This window comes from Balaenoptera ricei, chromosome 6, assembly GCF_028023285.1.
Source record: "Balaenoptera ricei isolate mBalRic1 chromosome 6, mBalRic1.hap2, whole genome shotgun sequence".
Classification (NCBI taxonomy): domain Eukaryota; kingdom Metazoa; phylum Chordata; class Mammalia; order Artiodactyla; family Balaenopteridae; genus Balaenoptera; species Balaenoptera ricei.
The window spans coordinates 38,632,448-38,657,014 of NC_082644.1; the positions used below are offsets into that span (position 1 = coordinate 38,632,448).

The 24,567-nt window shown below is 37.2% G+C and overlaps 1 protein-coding gene and 1 pseudogene across 4 annotated transcripts in view; one reads left to right on the forward strand and one right to left on the reverse strand.

Moving 5' to 3' along the window:
- AGTPBP1 (ATP/GTP binding carboxypeptidase 1) overlaps nt 1-24,567 on the forward strand; it is a 178,751-nt gene that overhangs the window by 10,911 nt on the left and 143,273 nt on the right. For all 4 annotated transcript variants that reach the window (XM_059924507.1, XM_059924513.1, XM_059924508.1 and 1 more), the window contains exon 2: nt 20,921-20,987. In XM_059924507.1, coding sequence (XP_059780490.1) covers nt 20,956-20,987 — 32 coding nt within the window. In that variant the 5' untranslated portion in view covers nt 20,921-20,955. The remainder of the gene's footprint in view (nt 1-20,920; nt 20,988-24,567) is intronic.
- On the reverse strand, nt 19,015-20,300 carry LOC132368045 (NEDD8-conjugating enzyme UBE2F-like; annotated as a pseudogene).

A 24,567-nucleotide genomic window follows, 5' to 3' on the forward strand; every position in this document is an offset into this window, starting at 1 on the left:
TACCAATTTGATTACTATGTGTCTACGCGTGTTTCTCCTTGCGTTTATCCTGTATGGGACTCTCTGCGTTTCTTGTACTTTGGTGGCTATTTCCTTTCCCACATTAGGGAAGTTTTCGACTATGATCTGTTCAAATATTTTCTTGGGTCCTTTCTCTCTCTCGTCTCCTTCTGGGACCCCTATAATGCGAATGTTGTTGCATTTAATGTTGTCTCAGAGGCCTCTTAGGCTGTCTTCATTTCTTTTCACTGTTTTTTCTTTATTCTGTTCCGCACTGGTGAATTCCCCCAGTTTGTCTTCCAGGTCACTTATCCGTTCTTCTGCCTCAGTTATTCTGCTATTGATTCCTTCTAATGTAGTTTTCATTTCAGTTATTGTATTGTTCATCTCTGTTTGTTCTTTAATTCTTCCAGATCTTTGTTAAACATTTCTTGCATCTTCTCTATCTTTGCCTCCATTCTTTTTCTGAGGTCCTGGATCTTCACTATCATTATTCTGAATTCTTTTTCTGGAAGGTTGCCTATCTCCATTTATTTGTTTTTCTGGGGTTTTATCTTGTTTCTTCATCTGGTACATAGCCGTTGCCTTTTCATCTCATTTATCTTTTTGTGAATGTGGTTTTTGTTCCATAGCCTGCAGGATTGTAGTTCTTCTTGCTTCTGCTGTCTGCCCTCTGATGGATGAGCCTATCTAAGAGGCTTGTGCAGGTTTCCTGATAGGAGGGACTGGTGGTGGGTAGAGGTGGGTGTTGCTCTGGTGGGCAGAGCTCAGTAAAAGTTTAATCAGCTTGTCTGCTGATGGGTGGGGCTGGGTTCCCCCTCTGTTGGTTGTTTGGCCTGGGGCGACCCAACACTGGAGCCTACCTGGGCTCTTTGGTGGGGCTAATGTTGGACTCTGGGAAGGCTCTCGCCAAGGAGTACGTCCCAGAACTTCTGCTGCCAGTGTCCTTGTCCCCACGGTGAGCCACAGCCACCCCCCGCCTCTGCAGGAGACCCTCCAACACTAGCAGGTAGGTCTGGTTCAGTCTCCTATGGGGTCACTGCTCCTTCCCCTAGGTCCCCATGCACACACTACTTTGTGTGTGCCCTCCAAGAGTGGAGTCTCTGTTTCCCCCAGTCCTGTCGAAGTCCTGCAATCAAATCCCGCTGGCCTTCAAAGTTTGATTCTCTAGGAATTCCTGCTCCCGTTGCCGGACCCCCAGGTTGGGAAGCCTGACGTGGGGCTCAGAACCTTCACTCCAGTGGGTGGACTTCTGTGGTATAAGTGTTCTCCAGTTTGTGAGTCACCCACCCAGCAGTTATGGGATTTGATTTTATTGTGATTGTGCCCCTCTTACCATCTCATCGTGGCTTCTCCTTTGTCTTTGGATCTGGGGTATCTTTTTTGGTGAATTCCAGTGTCTTCCTGTCGATGATTGTTTAGCAGTTAATTGTGATTCTGGTGTTGTCACAAGAGGGAGTGAGAGCATGTCCTTCTACTCCACCATCTTGAACCAATCTCCCCAATTTTAACTTTGTGTTTACATTTGAAACTTATTTTTTCCAATCTTTAACGTATTGACTCATTCATAGTTTTGGTCCATATTTTGATTTAAAAATTTATTTTAAGAAATTATGGTATAATATATATAACATAAAGTTTAGCGTTTTAATCTCTTTTTAAAATAAATTATTTTATTTTATTTATTTATGTTTTGGCTGCGTTGGGTCTTCATTGCTGCACGCGGGCTTTCCTCTGGTTGTGGTGAGCGGGGTCTACTCTTCATTTTGGTGCAGAGGCTTCTCATTGTGGTGGCTTCTCTTGTTCGGAGCATGGTCTCTAGGCGCGCCGGCTTCAGTAGTTGTGGCACCAGGCTCAGTGGTTGTGGATTTGCGGGCTCTAGAACACAGGCTCAGTAGTTGCAGCGAATGGGCTTAGTTGCTGCGTGGCATGTGGGATCTTCCCGGACCAGGGCTCGAACCCGTGTCTCCTGCATTGGTAGGCGGATTCTTAACCACTGCGCCACCAGGGAAGCCCTTAATCATTTTTAATATATGGTTCAGTGGCATTAAGTAATTCACATTGTTGTGCATCCATTATTACCATCCATCTCTAGAACTTTTCATCTTGCAAAACTAAAACTCTTGTTCCATTAAATAATAACTGCCCATTTCTTCCCCTCCCACCTGCCCCTGGCAACTACCATTTTGTTTTTTCTCTCTCTGAATTAGACTACTTTATCTACATTATATGAATGGAATCATGCAGTATTTGCTCTTTTGTGATTGACTTATTTCTTTTAGTACGGTATCTTCAAGGTTCATCTACACTGTAGCATGTGTCAGAATTTTTTTCCTTTTTAAGGCTGACTAACATTCCATTGTATGTATATACCATATTTGTTAATTTTTTTGTTTTTTCATCCATTGATAGATCCTTGTGTTGCTTCTACCTTTTGGCTGTTGTGAATAATGCTGCTGCTGTGTAGATGGGTGTGCATATATTTCTTTGAGACCCTGCTTTTAGTTCTTTTGGGTACATACTCAGAAGTGGAATTGCTGGGTCATATGGTAATTCTATTATTAATTTTTTGAGGAATGACCATACTGTTTCCGTCACGGCTGCATCATTTTACATTCACACCAACACCAACATTGAACAAGGGTTCCAATTTCTTTACATCCTTGTCAACACTTGTTATTTTCTCTGTGTGGGTTTTTTTGTGTTTTGTTTTTTTTTGGATAGTAGCCATCCTGTTGGGTGTTAGGTGATATCTCATTGTGCTTTTGATTTACATTTATGCTGCTGAATTCAGTTTGCTGGTATTTTGTGGGGGATTTTTTGGATCTGTGTTCAAAGGGGTATTGGTCTGTAGTTTTCTTGTAATGTCTGTGTGGCTTTGGTATCAGGGCGATGCTGGCCTCATAGAATGAGTTAGGAAGTGTTCCCTCCACTTCAGTTTTTTGAAGAATTTGAGGAGCATTGATATTCTTTAAATGTTTGGTACACTTCACTAGTGAAGCCATTAGGTTTGGGGCTTTTCTTTGTTGGGAGCTTTTTGATTACTGACTCAATCTCCTTAATAATTATGGGTCTATTCAGATTTTCTATTTCTTTGTGACTTAATAGGTTTCTAGAAATTTGTCAGTTTTACCTAGGTTTTCCACTTTGTTGGTGCACAGTTGTTCACAGTACTCTCATAAAATCTTTTTTATTTCTGTGGAATCAGTAATGTCTGCACTTTCTGATTAGTAATTTGCTTCTTTTTTCTTAATCTTGCTAAAGTTTCGTCAATTTTGTTAATTTTTTGAAGAATCAACTTTTGTTTTTGTTGGTTTTTCTGTATTATTTTTCTATTCAGTATTTCATTTATCTCTGCCCTAGTCTTTATTATTTTCTTCTTTCTGCTAGCTTTGGGTTTCAGCTTTTTCTAGTTTCTTAAATTGTAAAGTTAAGTTGTTGATTTGAGATCTTTCTTATTTTTTAATATGTGTTTATAGCTATAAATTTCCCCCTTAGCACTACTTTCACCGCATCTAATAAATTTTGGTATGTTGTGTTTTTTGTTTTCATTTGTCTTTTAAGTATTTCTAATTTCCCTTAGGATTTCTACTTTGACCCATTGGTTGTTTAAGAGCGTATTGTTTAATTTCCACAAATTTGTGAATTTTCTAATTTTTCTTTTACTGATTTCTAAATTCATTCTGTTGTAGTTAGGAAAAATACTTTGTATGATTATCTGTCTTTAAAACTCTATTGAGACATAATTTGTGGGCTGATATATCATGTATTCTGGAGAATGTCCCACTTGTACTTGAGAAGAATGTATAATCTGTTGTTAGGTAGAATGTTCTGTATATGTCTGTTATCTCTAGTTGGTTAATTGTGTTGTTCATGTTCTCTATTTCCTTACTTATCTTCCATCTGGTTGTTCTATCCATTATTGAGAGTAGGGTGTTGAAACTGCCAACTATTATTATAGAACTGTCTATTTTCCCCTTTAATTCTGTCAGTTTTTACTTCATATATTTTGATAGTCTGTTATTAGGTGAATGTTTATAATTGTTATATCTTCTTGTTCTCTTGAGCCTTTTATTAATATATAGTGTTCTTCTTTGTATTTTATAACCTCCTTTGATTTAAAGTCTATTTTGTCTGGTATTAGTACAGCCACCCGTGCTGTCTTTTGGTTACTATTTGCATGTCATATCTTTTTCCATCCTTTCACTTTCAACCCATTTGTACCTTTGTATCTAAAGTAAGTCTCTTGTAGAGAACATATAGTTGGATTACGTTTTTAAAATTCATTTTTGTCAATGTCTATTGGAGAGTTTAATCCATTTACATCTAAAGTAATTATTCGTAAGGAGGAACTTTTGTCCTTTTGCTATTAGTTTCTTATATGCCTGATAGCTTTTTGAGTTCCTCATGTTCTGTATATTTTGATTCCTATTGTGATATTAGTGGGAGGTGACTTAGGGCTGGGGTACTTTCCTTAAAACAAACAAAGAAACAAACAAAACTTAAACCATTTTAATGGGTTAGAGTCATAGGTTAGAGGCAAGGAAAATATGTGTTTCAAGGTAAGAATTTTAATTTCTTCCATCACCTATATGGATTTAGGAATTTTGGCATTTGTTTAAGTATAAAAATAGTCAGTTGGAAGCAGTGTTGGGTGGAAGAGTTATTTTAAATAAACTATTTAATTAAATTGAAGTGTAGTTGGATTCTGCTCCTCCAACAATAAGACCCTATTATTTGTAGTATAATTAAAACATCACATAGCAGAACAAATTAGACCTTTGTAAATGTCAGAGCATCTTTTGTGGAGTAGTGTGTGAACCAACCAAATGCTTGTGTTTTTAATGAGGATGCATAATGAAGAAAGGTAAAAGGTATAACCTTCTTATAGGTTTACTGTTATCCACATTTTTTGATAAAATTAATGACAGTAATATAGGTGAAATAAATTTGCCTGTTTGCAGATCAGGTTAAAACATTAGTAAACTAATCATAAAATGTCATATGTTTAATGTAACTGGATGAAAATGTATACCTTAATATTGTAATTTAGAGTAGGTTAATAAACACAGATCATGTCCAATGTATATATTTCTCTCTTAATTTAGATGATAATAATCTCTATCTGCCTATTGCTGGGAATGTTACTCTTCTTTCCTTTAGACGATAGATGTTATTTATCTCTTTTCTTTAAAGTTTCTTTTTCCTTTAATAAGGGAAAGGGGTATAAGCATATTCTTTGGGATCTTATTAAATAATCAGGATTTACAATTTTCCATCACATTGACATAGCTGGTGTGGGGGAATAGTAGCTCACTTATATTCTTGAAAAGTGGTTTCTTCCTTTTAGATGATGAAACAATAAGGGAGAGCTGAAAAAAGCTCTTTTCAGCATACTTGTTTTCCCATTCCCCATGGTAGGACCAGCTACCCAGATTTTCTTTAACTACAGTCTTTTCCTAGTTGCCCACAACCATTCCAACAAGAACAATTATCTGGTATTTAACAGCAAAGGTTATTATTATTGATTAGAACAGTGTTTCTCAAACGTTTTTAAATAGTGGAAGTTTTTTGTCTAATGATACCTTGTGGGGAGACCCATTAGTAAACAGATGAGAGTAAATTAGTGAAGTTGTTCTGGCTGAATGGGAACTAGACCAAGTTGTTTAAGCAAGTCAAGTCAAAGGGAATCATATTTCCTCAGATTGTTTTTTAGAGATTTAGATGGGGCTTTGGAGTGTGAACAGTATATGGTTCTTGGCGTTTTTTCTTTTGTAGCAGTTTGACTTGAAATAAATTTAAAATCACGTGTATTTGAAGTCTTTATATATTTCGAATATACAGCTTTACCTTTGCTGTGTGTCAGAATTTCTTCTGTGGCTTGTTTGTGGAATGAAAATTAGGACAGCTTACATGTATGAAATACTGATGCCTTATGTGTGTGTGCCTGTTTATTGACTTGGCTGATGAGCTTGATTCCAGGGTTAAGCCAGTGAGAACTGAGGGTTTCAGTTTTTAGATTCTCTAGGCCTGGAACTAGTTCTAGTTGAGAGCAAAAGATCAGGAAAATCTCAAAAATTCAGAAGATCCAAACCTTTGTACTTTTGAGCTGGAATATACAAAATTGTTTACTTTTCCTTAGGTGTGGGCTAGCTTGAGCTAGTTTATTTGCTTGTATGATTTTCTGCTAAGGCCAGATTTCCACATTTAATTCCAGTGTAAGCCACATTTAAATATATAAAAATCAATTTATACAGACTCTTCCCCCAACTGGGGGAGGTGTATACTGTGGATTTTTATGTGACAGCATAGTGCAGCTTTTTTCTTCCCCAAACCTCTTTTGGGTAAATAACTCAGAATACATATTCCCAAGAGCCAGGTGGGTCTGTAGTTTTGCTTTTGTGTAAAGGGTATTGTATTCTATCAAGAGAAGCAGGCACTGAGGTACAGAAGGATTTAAGTCTCTAATCCTAATTTAGGAATGGTTGAATTATGAAAGTACCTGCAGAGATTAAGCCTTTTTTTTTAAATAGTTGTATTGAGATATAACTCACATACCATACAATTTCACCAGTTAAAGTATGCAATTCAGTGGATTTTAGTACATTCACAGAGTTGTGTAAACATCACCACAGTCAGTTTTAGAAAGAACATTTTCATTACCCCTCAAAGAAGCCCCACACCCTTTTAGCCTCTTCCCACACAGCCATCCCCATCTCTCCTAGTCCTAGGTAACCACTAATTTACTTTCTGTCTCTATAGATTTAGCTATCCTGGATATTTCATATAAATGGAATTATATAATTATGTGGTCTTTCTTGATTGGCTTCTTCCACTTAACATAATATTTTTAAGATTCATCCAGGTAGCACATATAAGTACTTTGTTTCTTTTTGTCACTGAATAATATTACATTGTATGGATATACCACATTTTATTTATCCATTCGTAAGTTGATGGGCATTTGGGTTGTTTCCACTTCTTGGTTTTTATGAATAATGCCGCTATAAACATTTTTGTACAGGTTTTTGTATGGATATAACTTTTCATTTCTTTGGGTATGTACCAAGAGATGGAATAGCTGAGTCATTACGGCCACTTTATGTTTAGCTTTTTGAGGAACTGCTAGACTGTTTTCAAAGCAGCTGTATCATTTTACTTTCCCATCAGCAATGTATAATAAGGGTTCTAGTTTCTCCATATCCTTGTTAACACTTGTTATTATCTGTGTTTTTTATTATAGATATTTTAGTAGGTGTGAAGTGGTATCTCACTGTAGACTAATTTTTTAAAATAGTGGTTAGGCATTACAGGAATGGTAGTACTCTAAGATGAAGTTAATATTACAATTAAACTATTTAATAGCCTGACCTGGGAATATAATCTTCAGTAGCCATTCTTAACCCTGGCTATGTATAATTAGTATCACTTCCTAATTAAAAAAAATGATGTTATGAATATTGTAAAATCCTTCCACCCACCCCACCCCTAAAAATTCTTTATTCAAAGAGAAAACAGTGAAGACTTAATTATAGAGAACAGAATCCACTTGATGTAACTTAAGCAGAGAGGATTTATTTACCATGGGGTACTAAAGAGCTTAAAAAATTGTTGTGATATATCAGTCTGGGTCCGATCAGGAGATAGAAGCCACATAGTAATTTAACAGGGAAAGAATAGTATAAAGAATTATTGACTACACTTGATCTTAGCCAAAAGGCTGAGAAGTGGTGCTGGGAAAACTGGACAGCTACATGTAAAAAAAATAAAATTAGAACATTCTCTAACACCATACACAAAAATAAACTCCAAATGGATCAAAGACCTAAGTGTAAGGGCAGACACTATAAAACTCTTAGAGGAAAACATAGGCAGAACACTCTTTGACATAAATCACAGCAGTATCTTTTTTGATCTGATCAGGGTCAGGTAGTAGCTATCTTGTACAATTTAGGACAGTCGATCCCTTCTAGAGTAATGAAAAATAAAAACAAAAATAAACAAATGGGACCTAATTAAACTTAAAAGTGTCTGCACAGCAAAGGAAACCATAAACAAAATGAAAAGACAAGCCACAGAATGGGAGAAAATATTTGCAAATGAAGCGACCGACAAGGGATTAATCTCCAAAATATACAAACAGCTCATGTAGCTCTATGTCAAAAAAAACCCCCCAAACCAAAAAACAAAACAAAACAAAAAAATCAAAAAATGGGAAGAAGATCTGAATAGACATTTCTCCAAAGAAAACATACAGATGGCCAAAAAGCACATGAAAAGATGCTTAACATCACTAATTATCAGAGAAATGCAAATCAAAACTACAATGAGGTATCACCTCACACTGGTCAGAATGGCCATCATCAAAAAGTCTACAAACAATAATTGCTCTAGAGAGTATGGAGGAAAAGCAACTCTCCTACACTGTTGGTGGGAATGTAAATTGGTACAACCACTATGAAGAACAGTATGGAGGTTCCTTAAAAAGCTGAAAATAGAACTACCATATGATCCAGCAATCCCACTCCTGGGCATATATCTGGAGAAAACCATAATCTGAAAGGATACATGCACCCCAGTGTTCACTGCAGCACTGTTTACAATAGCCAAGACATGGAAGCAACCTACATGTCCATTGATAGAGGATTGGATAAAGAAGATGTGGTACGTATATATAATGGAATATTGCTCAGCCATAATAAAGAATGAAATAATGCCATTTACAGCAACATGGGTGGACCTAGCAATTATCATACTAGGTGAAGTAAGTCAGACAAAGACAAATATATGATATTGCTTATATGTGGAATCTAAAAAAAGTACAAATGAACTTATTTATAAAACAGAAATAGAGTCACAGATATAGAAAACAAATTTATGGTTACCGGGGGGGAAAGGGAGGGAGGGATAAATTGGGAGATTGGGATTGACATATGTACACTACTATATATAAAATAGATAACTAATAAGGACCTACTGTATAGCACAGGGAATTCTACTCAGTACTCTCTAATGACCTATATGGGAAAAGAATGGATATATTTATATGTATAACTGATTCACTTTGCCATACAGCAGAAAGTAACACAACATTGTAAATCAACTATACTCCAACAAAAATTAAAAAAAAAGAATTACTGACTGTAACAGGGGATTGGAGCAATATGGGATTTACCAGTAAGAAGTCAAGGTAATGCTAAAGAATATAGGAATAGCTGATATAAAGAGCAGTTTCTAACCCCAGGGCTCACTGACATCTATCCTTGGTTAGGTAGGGCACGTTCAAGTCAAGTAGGTAAGGTGTGGCACTAGGAGAATTTGCTGGATATGTGCCCTCTTGGGTACCAGGGAAAGCGTTCCTGGGGAGGTGACTCACCAGCGGCACTCTGCTACAAAACTGCCTAACCTCCTGTTGGAGAAGCTGCACTGCTGCAGGAATCTGGTGCTGGAGAAACCATCCTTGTCGGGGTGGGTCCTGGAGAAGCCTTGCCTGCTGCAGCCAAGTGAGCACATTGGAACCATGAAACAGAATCTTTTTCCCCTACAGTGTCTTTCCAGTGCTCTCTTGACAAAGCTTAATATCATGTCAGTTGGCAAAGAAATTGGTATTTTAAGTACATAAATCCATTTTCACAGTACAGGCAAAAAGGGTGAATTTGGAGAGGAGGGGGAATGAATCAATATCTAGCACAGGTATTAAGTGGTTTACAGAATTGTTTAGACATCTAAAGAAAGAGACTCTTGATTGAGCTTCAAAGGAACAACCTCCAAAACCTCTGCACAGAACTGAGAAGCACAGGGAGTTATTGTCTTTTTTTGACTAAGAGGCCTCCTGTCTAATTGTGAAATTGCCTTTAGATCTTTACTGCTGTTTTAAAATCAGGAAAATGTTGTGGTCAGGAGGCCATGGTGCTCAGGAATCTCCTGCTATACTTAACCAGCTCTAGAACCACACTGGACCTGTTCTGGTCTGTACCAGCCCTGCCTACAAGAGACTAGACTAGCCTTTCTCAATTTTTATACCCTGGAGGATCCATGAAATAATTTTCAGGTCTCAGGTTACAGGTGTGATATTAGTGTAAACAGAAAGTTTAGATATAGTAATTGTCTGACCACCTCCTATTCACCTCCCTTCACCTGATTGGTGAAAGAGAGATCTCCTGTCCTAAATGGTACAAGATGGCTGCTACCTGACCCTGATCAGATGAGACAGTAATTGTTTAGTTACATGTACTCACAACCTATGGGAATGGTACTTGGGAGTAGAGTAAACTAGCCAAATTGTCTATGGGAGATTGGCTTTGGAGTAACAAAAGGATGAAGTACTCCCCGCAACTCTCCACCCCCGTGGGAGGATGTGATTAGTTTGTTTGAATAATTCTGAGGACTGGCAGGGAACTGAAACTAGTTGGGTTGAGGACTGAGTGGAGTGCAACTGATTCAGCTGATAGTGGACTGAGCTGGGTGAGGAGTCTTTCCTGTTGGCTATGGTGAGGGTGGGAGAACTCTCATTAGGCCTCTGGGGCCCTGTGAGGCTCAAAGCTGTCAGAACAGCACTTGAAATTTTAGGCCTTACAATACAGTACTCCAGTAATGATTGCTAATGCTTTTTTGATAGAGAATGATATTTTTCTGTGCCTCTATATATTTTGGCCATCTAATTAGTCTATTCTTTTGTATGGATCTCCATCTGCACACAGGATATAAACTCTTATGTGAGTTAGTAATGCAGGTAGAAAAAAGTTTTTCCTTTTCCTAAAATTTCCCACTGTATTTTTGTACTTTATCCAAGTAGGCCTAGGAGTCTTACAGATTTTTACTATACAAGATATCAATAGCATGGCTTGTGGTATATAGCTTGTACAAGAGTAATTTTATTTTTCTTTATTTAATGCAAATAAAGACTTTAACCCACCTTACTTGAAAAATAACCAGGTAGTTAAACTTAGCTTACTGTTCTGGAGACTAATCTCTTTCCTTTTTATGATTTTTAAAAACACATATGGTGATGATAATAAATTTCTGTTAAATAACTGGCTTAAGCTAAAATGGGATTCAATTTTTTTGAAAAGTAGCCTTGGTAGACTTAGTTTAAAAAAATATTGTAAGCTGAGTTTTAAAAAAATTATCTTTTTATTGTGGTAAAATATATTTAACATAAAATTTGCCATTTTAACCATTTTTAAGCTTATAATTCAGTAGCATTAATTACTTTCACGATGTTATACAACAGTCATCACTATCTAATTTCCAAAATTTGTCATCACCCCAAACAGATACTCTGCAACCATTAAGCAGTGACTCCCCATTCACCCTTGCCACCAGCCCCCAGTAAACTAATCTACTTTATATCTCTATGAATTTGCCGGTTATAGATATTTTATATAAGTGGAAGCATACAATATTTGTTGTTTTGTTTCTGACTTATTTCACTTAGCATAATGTTTTCAAGGTTCATTCATACTGTAGCATGTGTTAGAACTTTATTCCTTTTAATGGCTAAATAACATTCCATTTTGTGTATATACCACATTTTCTACATTCATCTTTCAGTAGACACTTAGGTTGTTTTTATGTTTTGGTGTTGTGAAGAATGCTATGTACGTTGACGTACAATTATCTGTTTGAGTCTCTGTTTTCAATTCTTGTGGGTATATACCTACGAGTAGAATTGCAGGGTCATATGGTAATTCTTTTTGAGGAACCGCCAAACTGTTTTCCATGGTGGTTGCACCATTTTACATTCCCACCAGCAATGTGTGAGGGTTTCAATTTATCCACATTCTTTTATTTTTTAAATTTATTTATTTATTTACTTATTTTTGGCTGCATTGGGTCTTCATTGCTGTGCCCAGGCTTTCTCTAGTTGTGGCAAGCAGGGGCTACACTTCGTTGTGGTGTGCGGGCTTCTCATTGCAGTGGCTTCTCTTGTTGCAGAGCATGGGCTCTAGGTGTGCAGCCTTCAGTAGTTGTGGCTTGCCGGCTTCAGTAGTTGTGGTGTGTGGGCTCAGTAGTTGTGGTGTACCGGCTTCAGTAGTTGTGGCACGTGGGTTCTAGAGCGCAGGCTCAGTAGTTGTGGCGCATGGGCTTAGTTGCTCCATGGCATGTGGGATCTTCCCGGACCAGGGATTGAACCCGTGTCCCCTGCATTGTCAGACTCTCAACCACTGCGCCACCAGGGAAGTCCCTGGATATTAAACCCTTATGAGATGTATGATTTGCAAATATTTTCTCCCATTCTGTATGTTGTCTTTTCACTTTCTTGACAATGTCCTTAGATGCACAGAAGTTTTTAATTTTGAAGTTCAATTTATTTATTTATTTTTTGTTCCTAATGCTTTTGTTGCCATAACTTAGAATCCATCACCAAATTCAAGGTCATACAGATTTACTCCCATGTTTTCTTTTAAGAGTTTTAGTGCTTATATTTAGCTCGTTGATTCATTTTGAGTTAATATTTATATATGGCGTGAGTGGGTGTTCAAATTCATTCTTTTGCATGTGGAAATCCAGTTGTCCCAGCAATAGAAGAGACTGTTCTTTCATTATGGAATGGACTTGACACCCTTGTCAGTAATCAATAGGCCATAAATGTATGTGTTTATTTCTAGACTTGCAGTTCCATTCCATTGGTCTCTTTGTCTATCTTTTTGCCGGTACCACTGTAAACTGATTTTAACTAGTGTTTACTACAAACATGAAAATTATTGACAGTGCAGATATTTGCTATCTAAAAACCATAAGCCAAAGTAATAGTAATAAAAATATAGCCCATTAGAATTTATACCAGAATTTGATAAAAAACAAACTCTTTTTTTCCTGACTGACATGATGAGGCTCAAATATAGGTCCAGGAATTACAAATGAGTATATATATGTGTGTTGATCACTTGATATTTTATCAAAAGGTTTTATACAATAAACTTATTAGTTTTTAAGACTAAAAATAGTGAAGTTTATGTCTTTCATATGAAACTTGTTTTTGTTTTCTTTGGTTGAACTTTAAATAACCATTCACAGATTTCATTTTCGACTGACATAAGATGATTTCCTACTTGCTCTTGATGCTTGTTAAACAAAAAATTCCATACACATATAATGAAATTGAAAGCTGGCAGCAAGATGTTCATTACCCTCTTATGATGTGCAGGACACTACTCTTTGATAGAAATCCAGCACTTTTTAGGGGCAGATCAGTAAATACCATCTTGGGTTCATAGTCAGACCGCAGAGTGCAAAATTCTTCCTCCTCAAAGTCAAGTTCTCAGCCTGCACAGATGATTCAGAGAAAGGGTCTCTCATTTCAGCCCTATACTTGTTGGAAAAGAAAGGGAAAATACTGTTCTATTTTATTTTTAAATTTTGTTCCCCTAGGTCAGCAAGACTTGGGATTTGCAGATATATCCTTTTTCCCTCTCAAGTCCAAGCAGCAATAAGAGCATCTTTTGATATCCTTTTGTCACTTGATCTTTTCCCCAAGAATCTTGTCACTTGAAGTCAAAATGCTTTCTTTAAAGTCTTGCAGAGAGTGGTTCATTTGTTTCATGTGATAACAAATCTTTGCTAAGTTGGCTAGTTTCAGTAGCCATTCTTCATCCTCTAAGCACTTAGCAGAATCTGGCCTACTGTGTTTGCAAAAGTACCCCTGCAGCTCACCATTCAGCTTGGATGTCCTGTTGAGAACTCTTCATCTGCTAAGCCCCCTGGACTTCTGCATGGAGCAGGAGATTTTTGTGCTCTTTGTCCAGGCTTTCACACAGCTCTTTAATCATTTTTGAGTAAACAGGTTTTTGTTTAATAAAGTCAATCATTTTTTGTAGCTTCAAATAGAACTTTTTCATTTCATCTCCCAGAGCTTTTGACACTAGCATTTCTCTGTGAAGAAAACACTGTGTTGAGAAGTCAGATTTTTGATTTTTGGTTTTTTTTTCGGGGTGTGGGGAGAGTTTAAACAATAGTGGCACATCTTCACATGGAGCCAGCTGTTGGTGGGACATTTTCAGCACAGATGCCAACATAGTTCCTCCAAGAGGGACCTTTTGTTTCTAGACAGAGGACAAAACATTAAATATCCTGTCCTTTGCTGGCTTTGGGCAGCACTCTGTAGCAAAAAAAGGTTTTCTTGATTTCACCATTTTCAAATCTTATAAAATCTATAAATACATAATGTAATCTTATAAATATTACAGATGATGAACTCTGTTGGCTCATCAATCTGGTTAGAGAAACTTGTTTTCCTATTATCACGTAGGTCTTTAACATCACATGACATGTCAATACATTGACTTACCTTACTGTTATTGTACTGTAGAACTTTAAAAATTTCTCTTACTGCATCTCATATAAACATTTCACTCAGCATAATTTTACATTCTGGCCGTATTAGGTTCTCAGCAACTGGGGTGGCTTTCCTTTTTCCGGTCAGTAAGGTCTACTACTATATAACTTGCTACCTCAGCCTTTTCATTATATGTAATTTTTTAAAGCAAAAGCTTTATTATGCTTATTTTGAGATCCCATTAATACCTTTAACGTGTCAAATGACTATAATTTGCAGCTGTGTCTTTTGAATACTGCTGGAGCCATTGCTGCACTTGAAACGTTGTTTTCCACAGACAACACAAAATGGAATAGGATATTCCATTGTATAAATCCATTGATAAGTAGTTTTCATTAGAAGGGTATGTTTTTTGTGTGTCTCTTGTTGCATTAATTTAGTGAAATGACTCGCATGATACAACTCTTCATTACTAATCTTACCAGAATTGTCCACTGACCTTCCTTTCACACCTCAGCCTCAAAAATTGCCACATTGGATTATCAGGCATATTTGTAAATTACAAATGTTAATGTGTGAGACATAAGGACATACCAAACAATTAAATGAGAAAATCACAAAAAGTCCAAACATTTCACAGTAGAAGTCCCTGGTAATTTATTTAGTCCACATTTTGGAATGTTCAGACCAATAACAAAGCATTAGGAGTGGGGGCAACTGGGTATAAAGTTTTTTTCATTAAAATTAAAATTTCCCTCCAGGTTTTCATTACACTTGTAGAGCTTATTTGCTCCTATAAGGCAGTTAGCAGTGCATGAGGGGAGATTAGGGGAGGCAATTTGAGAGGGAGAGGCTGATAGTCATTAGCCTATTATCTTCTCCCTGTGTCCTGCAGTCTTCAATTATCAAGGCCAACTCTAACCAAATGAACATGGTCCTACTGTGCACTATCACACACAGCTGATTTGTAACAAAATCATTAATTATGCTGCCATTGCTTGGTGCACAAAAATAGAAGAGAAGGAAAAAAGAACCCCCTGCCCCCAATCGTGAGCTCTCAAAGAATTCAGCTTGTGGACCCCACTTTGAGAAACCCTGGACTAGACTTTGGGACCTCTCCATACACTGCTGTAGAAGAACTAAGCACGTTTAAGTTGGTACTTACCTGTGGGATCAAGTGGCCTTTTTCTGACTTTCAGTCTAATAAATTTCATAAATGATGAAATTGAGGAAAACATCTGGAACCCTAGCTGCAGGAGAGTCTAGGAAATACTTTTTTTTTTTTTTGGAAAGCTTTCACGTTCCTGTAGTACAGGAAGGCATACTGGAGAGAAATTGGGATAGATATTGCGTGCCAATATATCTACGATATTGTTGGATTTTTAAAAATGAAGATTTCTTATTTGTGTAGTAAAATTTTCTCAAATTTTTGTTCATTCAGAAAGTTATTTACCACCTGCAATGTGCTGGCACTGTTCTAGGTACTTGGGAGACAGTGAGCAAAACAAAGATTTCTGCCCTTATGGAACTTTAATTCCAGTGGAGAGAAATAGATAATAAATAGTGCACAGAGTTAAATTGTCTAGTTTACAAGGTGATTAAAAAGAGTCAAGTAAGTCACCACCAAGATATTAGATATTAAACTACGTGACTTATGTGGTTATATCAAGAACCTTGGGTTGCTGCTGCTTTCCTCAAAACCTTGAGGAAATGAAGGAACCCATTGTGGTTCTTTTGTAGTCACCAGTGGTGATAAGCTGCTAAGAGTCTGGGATGAATTAGAGTACAGGATTGATGTATGTGGTGTGATAGGGCCATATATTGAGCATTTATAAGTATATGGAAATAAACTGTTCCCTTAAAAATTTGTTTTGACACCTGTTCAATTATAATCAGTTATTGAGAGTACAATTTTCAATGTGTTCTGATACTTTTGAACCATCCTGTCATAGAAGGTGGTAAGTGCGCTGGGAAAAGACAAAAGTAAACTGAGGCAAGGGGCAGTGGGTATGCCGGGGTCTGGAAGTGATTTACAGTATTAAATAGGATGGTTGGGATAGGCTTTATTGAAAAGGTGATACTTGGGCAAGGGAAGTTTGGGAGTTGGTTGGTCATTGGGATATCTGGCAGAACATTCTGGGCAAAGGAAACAGGTTGGGTAAAGGTAGTAAGGCGAGAGTGAGCCTGGCGTGTTGGTGGAAAGCAAGGAGGCCCAGCCAGTGTGTCTAGAGCAGTGTGAGGGAGAAGAGTTGTAGGTAGGAGATGAGGTTAGTGAGGGAAGGGCTGGGGTATTCCCTTAGGGTCCCTAATGTCATTGAAATGGGCAGCATTGCTGGGCTTTGAGCAGAGTGCTGATAAGATTTATCTACGTTTTTTTTTCTCTTTTCTCCAAGTTTTTAAAAGGATCAGTCAGGATGTTTTGTTGAGACTAGACTGAAAGGAGACTAATAAGGGCAGTGGCCCAATCATGGTAGTAGACGTGGAGAAGTGATTGGAGTCTGGATATATTTTGAAAACAGAATTATCAGGAGTTCCTCATGGGTTGGATGTGGGGTGTAAAATAAAACAGGAGTCAAGAAGGCCGCTAAGGTTCTAGACTGAGCAATTGGAGAGAGAGAATTGTCTCTAACTACAGTTGGGGAAAGCTGAGGTTAGAGCACATTGGGAAGGGAAGGGAAAGTCAGATTAGTTTTATATATGTTGAGTTTGTGATATTATTAGAGAGCCAAGTGGAGATGTTGAGTAGTCATGAGACTGGATGAGATCACCAAGGAAGAGACTGGAGTTGAAAAGGACAAGAACTGAGCCCTGGGGCATTCTAGTAAAGGCAACTTAAGAAGGAGTGGCAGTGAGGTAGGCAGAAAACAAAATATGGCCATATAAATAAAGTATTTGCAAGAAGAGGGAGTGATCAGCTATATCAAATGCTCCTTCTTGGAAGTACTTTCTTTGGCCATACACAGTTGAAGCTATGTAGCCATTAGTGTTTGTTAAATGAATGAATTTTGAGATTACAGTGATTTTCATCATCTTTTTAAAGTTAATTATTCAAGTAGTATAAATCCATGCTTTCTAATATTTTAAATATATAGCAAAACATGGTAGTTACATAAATTACACATGTAATAAAATGACAGAACTAGAGAAACATGTTGTATGAATATCAAATTTCTGGCTTTGATACTGTGCTAGAGTTAGCATAAAATGTCATATAACTGTTGGGAGAAACAGAGTGGGAACACGGGACTTCTCTCTACTATCTTTGCAACTTCCTGTGAATTTATAATAATTTCAAAATAAGAAGGTAAAACAATATGGTGAAACATAAGAAATCAAAGATCTTTTTTCCACTATCACCTTGTTTTCCAGCCCCCTCTTCCACTCACCCCCATGCCCAGAGGTAACCACTGTTAAGCTCTGTTAAAGTGTCCATTTTTCCTAACCTCCTGAAATATTTTAAAATAAATATGAGGTAGGTCAGATCATAAAAGTGATTCAGATAGTGCCACAAACTGAATGTTGTGTCCCTAAAAATTTAGTTTTTGAAAACTAATGCCCAGTGCAGTAGTGTTTGGAGGTGGGCCTTTGGTAGGTGATTAGGTCATGAGGGTGGAGCTCTCATGAATGGGATTAGTGTTCCTATAAGACACCTAAGAGAAACCCCTGGCCCCTTCCCCCATGCCACAACACAGTGAGAAGATGGGGGTCTATGAACCACATAGCCAGTTCTCACCAGACACTGTAGCTGCCAGCACCTTGATCTTGGACTTTCCAGCCTCCCTTGCATAAGGTCTTAGCTTCTTTGTCCGTTTCTTGCTTTGTCACACTTGGTTGGCAAAGCCACAAAACTTCGTGAGATGCAACACTTCTGCTTCTAGGTTCCTGCTCTTTCTGTTACACCATACTGTAATGAACACAAACTGTCACAGCAAAAAGAAGGCTTTTCTTTTTCTCTGAAGTACTGTGGCATCAGGCTTCAGCAAGAAAAACTGACTGTAAGGGACATATTGGCTTAGTGAAATGCACTTTTTTTTCTTCTTTTGTATTTTCTTTGTATTTCTCTTAAGTAGTTGCTTGACTTAACATCCTTCTGTTGGCTCTATACAATGAAAATACAAACTAGATAACAATAGAAAAAATAATTAAAGCATTAAATTGTACAAATTACAAATCTGTTCCAAATATACTTACATTAAATACAATGCACATTTCAGTAGAGATCTACAGTGAATGACACTATACATTCCGGGAAGCTTCATGACATCTAGGAAAGGGCTAAGAGAATTTACATCCAATCACAGTTTGTGACGGATTTCTTATCACCAGTCTGCAAGCTACGCTGAGCACATCATTAGCATCACTTGTGCAGGGAACTGATTTTGTCTGGGAAAAAGGGAAGAAGCAAGCTCTAGGCTCAATTCTGAGTTCATTACAACTTCTCAGGAATAACAGAGGCCTATTTAGTACAGTTTCAAAAAAGTAAATATGTTAAGGTAAGGAGGCAACCCTTTAGAACTTCAAACACATTTTCTTGCTGTATTTATGTAGAACTCTCCATCTACAGTGGACAGTTGTGAAGAGGTTCTTCCTCAGGACAACATGGTCACAGGACTTGGACAACCAGTGGGACTGAGAGGGAGCTTGATGACTGGGGAGGAGGGCTTCCTTTTAAGTTGGAGACAGACTTGTAACACAGCCTATGAGCCCTGTAGCCTTCTCCTCCTATCATCTGGCAGTTAACGCTTCGTGTAGTCTTCAACTTTATTCCCCAGGTCCTCCTTGTCCCACAGATGATGTTCTGCAGCTTCATGATTCAGTCGAGCATCAGAATTGAGAGGATCAGTAAACAGAGTTTAATCCCGAAACAACATCCTTCCATGTCCTCATGGGAGCCCAGCCGGTGCCATCAACCGAATGTTCTCTCAGTAAACTTAGACATATTTTACCAGTGATCCTGGTCAAGCATTTCACTTTGGGAGGCTGGAGTTACAGTTTGCTGAAAGCAGCGAAGCTTGTTTGGATCAGAAAAGTGCACTTTACATGTGCAACGTATTATAAATTAGCTTCATGTCCTGCAACCTCTTTAATAAGCAGCATGTCTCTCATAGAAGCCCTCTGAGCAGAGTCGGAGGCTATGGCTGATGTCCGGGGACCCTTTGAGACCCATCATCTCGCTTCAGTATGCTTGCCAACGTCAGTGTTACTGCTCTCTTTACCCTGGGCACCCGAGACAGGCGAGATGCGGCCCCTCACCTCCTGAGGTGGGCTTGCTGTTAATGTAGTTTTAGAGAAGGTCATACTGCTCAACAAGTAGAAGTAGCTTAATTAAGTTCTGTTTATGGCAGCAACAGCACTTTTGAAGACACACAAGATCCCCCCCCCTTAATTAATTTGGAAATTGGAAAAAGTTACTTTGACTTTGTAGTCATTAAAAAAGTCAATTGTAAGAAAAAACAGCATTTAAAAAAATGTCTTATCTACCTTAAAAACAGCCTATGTAATTTTTGTACATAACCCTAAATACATGTTTCCTCTTTCATAATTGAGTTAATTAGAAAAATGAAAAAAAGTCATGTTTATTTTGTTAATGTAAAAGTTCTTTGTTGTTGAAGAACTACATCCAGAATATCTATATCTTCTAAATCTATTAAACAATTTGAAGTCTCTTTTTTTTGCATGTTTGTTTTCCTTTAAATGTAGCATTACTAAATATTGCATAAGAATGTAACTTGTTGAATTGGCAGTAATTTTTAAATTTCTTGTGTTGCCACAAAATTCTGCTTCATTAATAAGCATTGATATGTAAAATTAAAAGATATCCAGGGTTTTTTTTTTTTGGGGGGGGGTGAATAGTTGTAAAAGAAATCTGAAAAATTATAAAAATTGTGTGAATTGAGATTTAGGGTTTTAAACCCCTTCTCCCTCTTGTCCTTGCAGCCCAGGGTGGTAACTGCTTCCTGCAGCTCTTTATCTTGAGCCTCCCTAGGTTTCCTCTTTTGCTTGCTAGCCTTTCAACACTCATGTAACCAATTCCTATATTAGGTTCCTTCTATTAAAAAAAAAAAAAAAGATTTAAGGTTTTAAATGTGTAATATGCACTTTCTGAAGATGAAACCTGTATTGCGGGAAAATATGCATAAGTATATTAAATGAGATGGTGTTTTAGAAGGTTTTTGCTCTGTCTAAGCAATTTGTTTTTGATTAAGGTGTTTTCATATAGAAATAATTATACGTATTAACCAGTATTGCACTGCTGTGTGAATGGTGGACAATACACTAATCACATGATGCTGTGATTGGTTTGAGTATTTTAGGGTGGAGTATTAGAACAGGAAGGATAATTTGAATTATCTAAAAAGAAATCTTGGCACTATATCATAAATTCTGTTATGTTAAATTTTTGCATTTTTGTAGCACTAGGATTTTTGATAACATTTTGCTGGCTGATTTTAGGTAATTTAATAGTCACACATTGCAGATTGAAGTGACCTTCCAGAAGCACATAAAACTCAAACATTCTCCTGTGGTTTCCAGTCTTATGTTGCCCATGATAAAACCTTTCAATTGTATGGCTTTTATGATATCTAATATATAGAAAACAGAATTGTGTGTTTAATATCATTAACTTTTTTTTCTTTTCAGCTTATCTGCAATGGTGAAATGAAGAGTAATTCAAGATGAGCAAGTTAAAAGTGATACCAGAGAAAAGGTACTGCAATTTTAGTTTTGTTTATTTATTTATTTATTTTTGGCTGAGTTGGGTCTTTGTTGCTGCGTGTGGTCTTTCTCTGGTTGCAGCGAGTGGGGGCTACTCTTCATTGCGGTGCGCGGGCTTCTCATTGTGGTGGCTTCTCTTGTTGCAGAGCATGGGCTCTAGGCGTGCGGGCTTCAGTAGTTGTGGTGCACGGGCTTCAGTAGTTGTGGCGCACGGGCTTAGTTGTTCCTCAGCATGTGGGACATTCCCGGACCAGGGCTTGAACCCGTGTCCCCTGCATTGGCAGGTGGATTCTTAACCACTGTGCCACCAGGGAAGCCCTGGTACTGCAATTTTAAATACCAGTATGTATAAATTACAGAACTAATACATGAAGTGATCATTTGAAACTTTTTGCTTTAAGAAATATTTGTTTAAATACAGTGTGTTATATTTATGTTATTTTATTAATATTTATTAGTGTTTAACTTTTCAGTTAAAGCAGGAGTCAGCAAACTAGGACACATGGGTCAAATCTGGCCTACTTCTTATTTTTGTGTGGCCCATGAGCTAAGAGTGGTTTTTACATTTCTAAATGGTTGGGAATAAAAATAAAAAGAATAATATTTTCTGACATATGAAGATTATATGAAATTCAAATTTCAGTGTATGTAAATAAGGTTTTACTGGAACACACCTGTGCTCACTTATTTATATATTGTCTGGCCACTGAATTTTTTTCCTTACATAAGACTTGATCAAAGCACATCCATTTCCACAGAAAATTTATTATATTCTTTCTGTCTTTAAAGGCTTCTATAGTTGCTCTTTTTAGTTTATTTATTTTTTTGCCCCTTTTAGATTTATTTCTCAACTGTGAGATATCTATTAAACACTTTTATGTACCTAACCCAGCACTGAATCTGTGAGAGTAGAAAAGAAACATAAATATAACACTTAACACAGTGCTTTGCAGAAAATGGGTGTTGAGTATGTTCTAAAGAATTGAGCCCTGTACTCTTTTTTTTTCAACTTTGGGTTTATTTATTTATTTATTTATTTATGGCTGTGTTGGGTCTTCGTTTCTGTGCGAGGGCTTTCTCTAGTTGGCGCAAGTGGGGGCCATTCTTCATCGCGGTGCACGGGCCTCTCACTATCGCGGCCTCTCTTGTTGCGGAGCACAGGCTCCAGATGCGCAGGCTCAGTAATTGTGGCTCACGGGCCTAGTTGCTCCGCGGCATGTGGGATCTTCCCAGACCAGGGCTCGAACCCGTGTCCCCTGCATTGGCAGGCAGATTCTCAAACACTGCACCACCAGGGAAGCCCCCTATACTCTTTTTACACGAAGCTTATAACCTGATGAGAACACCTGCACAAATGCAGTGTAGTGGTTTAACCAGTATATAGTGAAGTGTTAAATTGTGGGGTCCATAGAGTTAGAAAACAGGATCCTCATAATAAATAGGTGTTTATTGTGTGATATGGACTTGAAGAGGCAGGGCTGGCTTGAGACTTTCTTACTTTTTAGCAAATCTGGAGGAGTGGGTGGAATATTGATACTTGCTGAGTTTAGACAAGGACTGTAATTAGATGGATTAGATTGGCAGATTTAAAGACCATGTGAGTGGGTGGTGAGACAAATCAAGTAATGAAAATTTTATAAGATAGAAGAAGCAGAATTTTTCTCTACTCCCTACTCTCCATCATGATGTTCATGCCCTAAATGTTATCACCAGCAAAACTCTCCTTTCAAAGTACTAATTCAGACTTTTCATTTTCCAACAAAAATCTTTTACCTTTCCAGCTCACTTGTTCAAGTGGCTGTACTGCAAAGAGTTCTGCCTTATCCAGAGCTCTGAGCTATTGTTGACTTTTATCATCTCTTCCTGTCTTACCCAGTGTAGAATCCATTGTTCATCATTACACTCTTTGAATACCTGAAATGTTTTTACCTCACTTTGTGTTATTTCATCACACATACCTGACGAAGTCCTTTCTCTGGGTAGACCTTTACTGAGCAGCTGAATGATGTTGGAGGATAAACTAACTTGGAAGATATTGCTAAAAATTATGGATCATTATTGATCAGTAATCTTACTACTGTGGTTCTCTATAAAGCTCATTTTCTCAATTTTTTTAATGACTGTTTTACACTTTCTTCATACCTTTCAAATCTTTGAAATCCTCCGATGTATCACATACATACCCTCAGCAGTTGACCTTCTCTGTGATATCATAGAGATAATACAGTTTTTTTATCCTTATATTTCTTACACAAAATTTGCCTACTCCCCTTTACTTGATTCTATCCTCTGTTTACCCTCCTGTTATTTACTGCAACAGAGGATGTGTCTCTTTTTTTGTTAAAGACTAGCACTGTCACCTGTGTTCTAGATTTCACCTCTCTCTTTCCTTCTCAGGGTCTTTTAATCATTAGTATTGTTCTGTATTGAATCTTTAACTCCTCCATTCCTTATCATTTAAACATGATCTAGGCTTTCCAATATTTAGACTCTGCTCTTCTGCTACTACTCAATTTATCTGATTTCCTCAAAAGCCAAAAAATTTGAAATAGCCTATAAATGAAATCTACATCTCATTTCACACTCTCTAATCACTCGTCTTTAGTTTCTGCCTTATCCACTACGCCAACAGTACCTATGAATTTTTAAACAGCTTTATTGAGATATAATCATCTTATAACAAGCTGTACATAGAGAGTACAGTTTGGTAAGTGTGGCCTATGTATAACTGGAATTATCCTCTCAATCAAAATACTGAACATATTTATCATGCTCAGATATCTCCTGGTGCCCTTTTGTAATCTTTCTCTCCCACCCCATCCTTCACTCCAGACAACCATTGATCTGCTTTCTGTCACTACAGAAGTGTTGGCTTTTTTAGAACTTAATATAAATGGGACCATACAGTATGTCTTTTTTGGGGGTGGGGGTAGAGGTAGAAGGTAGGGGTGTGGGTATGCCTTCTTTAATTCAGCACAATTATTTTTGAGAATCATCTCTTGCAATCATACCTTTTTTTTGGTTAGTAAGTAGTATTCCATTGTGTTGATATACCACAATTTGTTTATCCATTCAACTTTTGGACATTTGGGTTGTTTCCAGTTTTTGGTTGTTACAAATAAAGCTGTTATGAACAGTTTTGGACTTACACTTTATTTTCTATTAGCTAAATACCTAGGATTGGAACGGCTGAAGCATATGGTAGGTCTGTGTTTCTTTTTATGAAACTGCCAACAATCTGTTTTACAAAGACGTTAATACCATCTTCTATTCCCTGCAGCAGTGTATGAAAGTTCTAGTTCTACATTCTCAACAACACTTGGTATGGTCATTCTTTTTAAATTCTTAAATTCTTATGATCATTCTTTTAAAATTGTAGCCATTCTAATAGGGGTGTATTGGTATCTCATTGTGATTTTAATTTGCGTTTCCCTAATGACATGATGTTGAGCATCTTTTCATGCACTTATTGAAATATCTTTCCAAATCTTCCAGTTTTTGAAATTGTAGTGTTTCTTAATAGTTGAGTTTTAGAATTTTTTTAATATATTATGGATACAAGTCCTTTATCA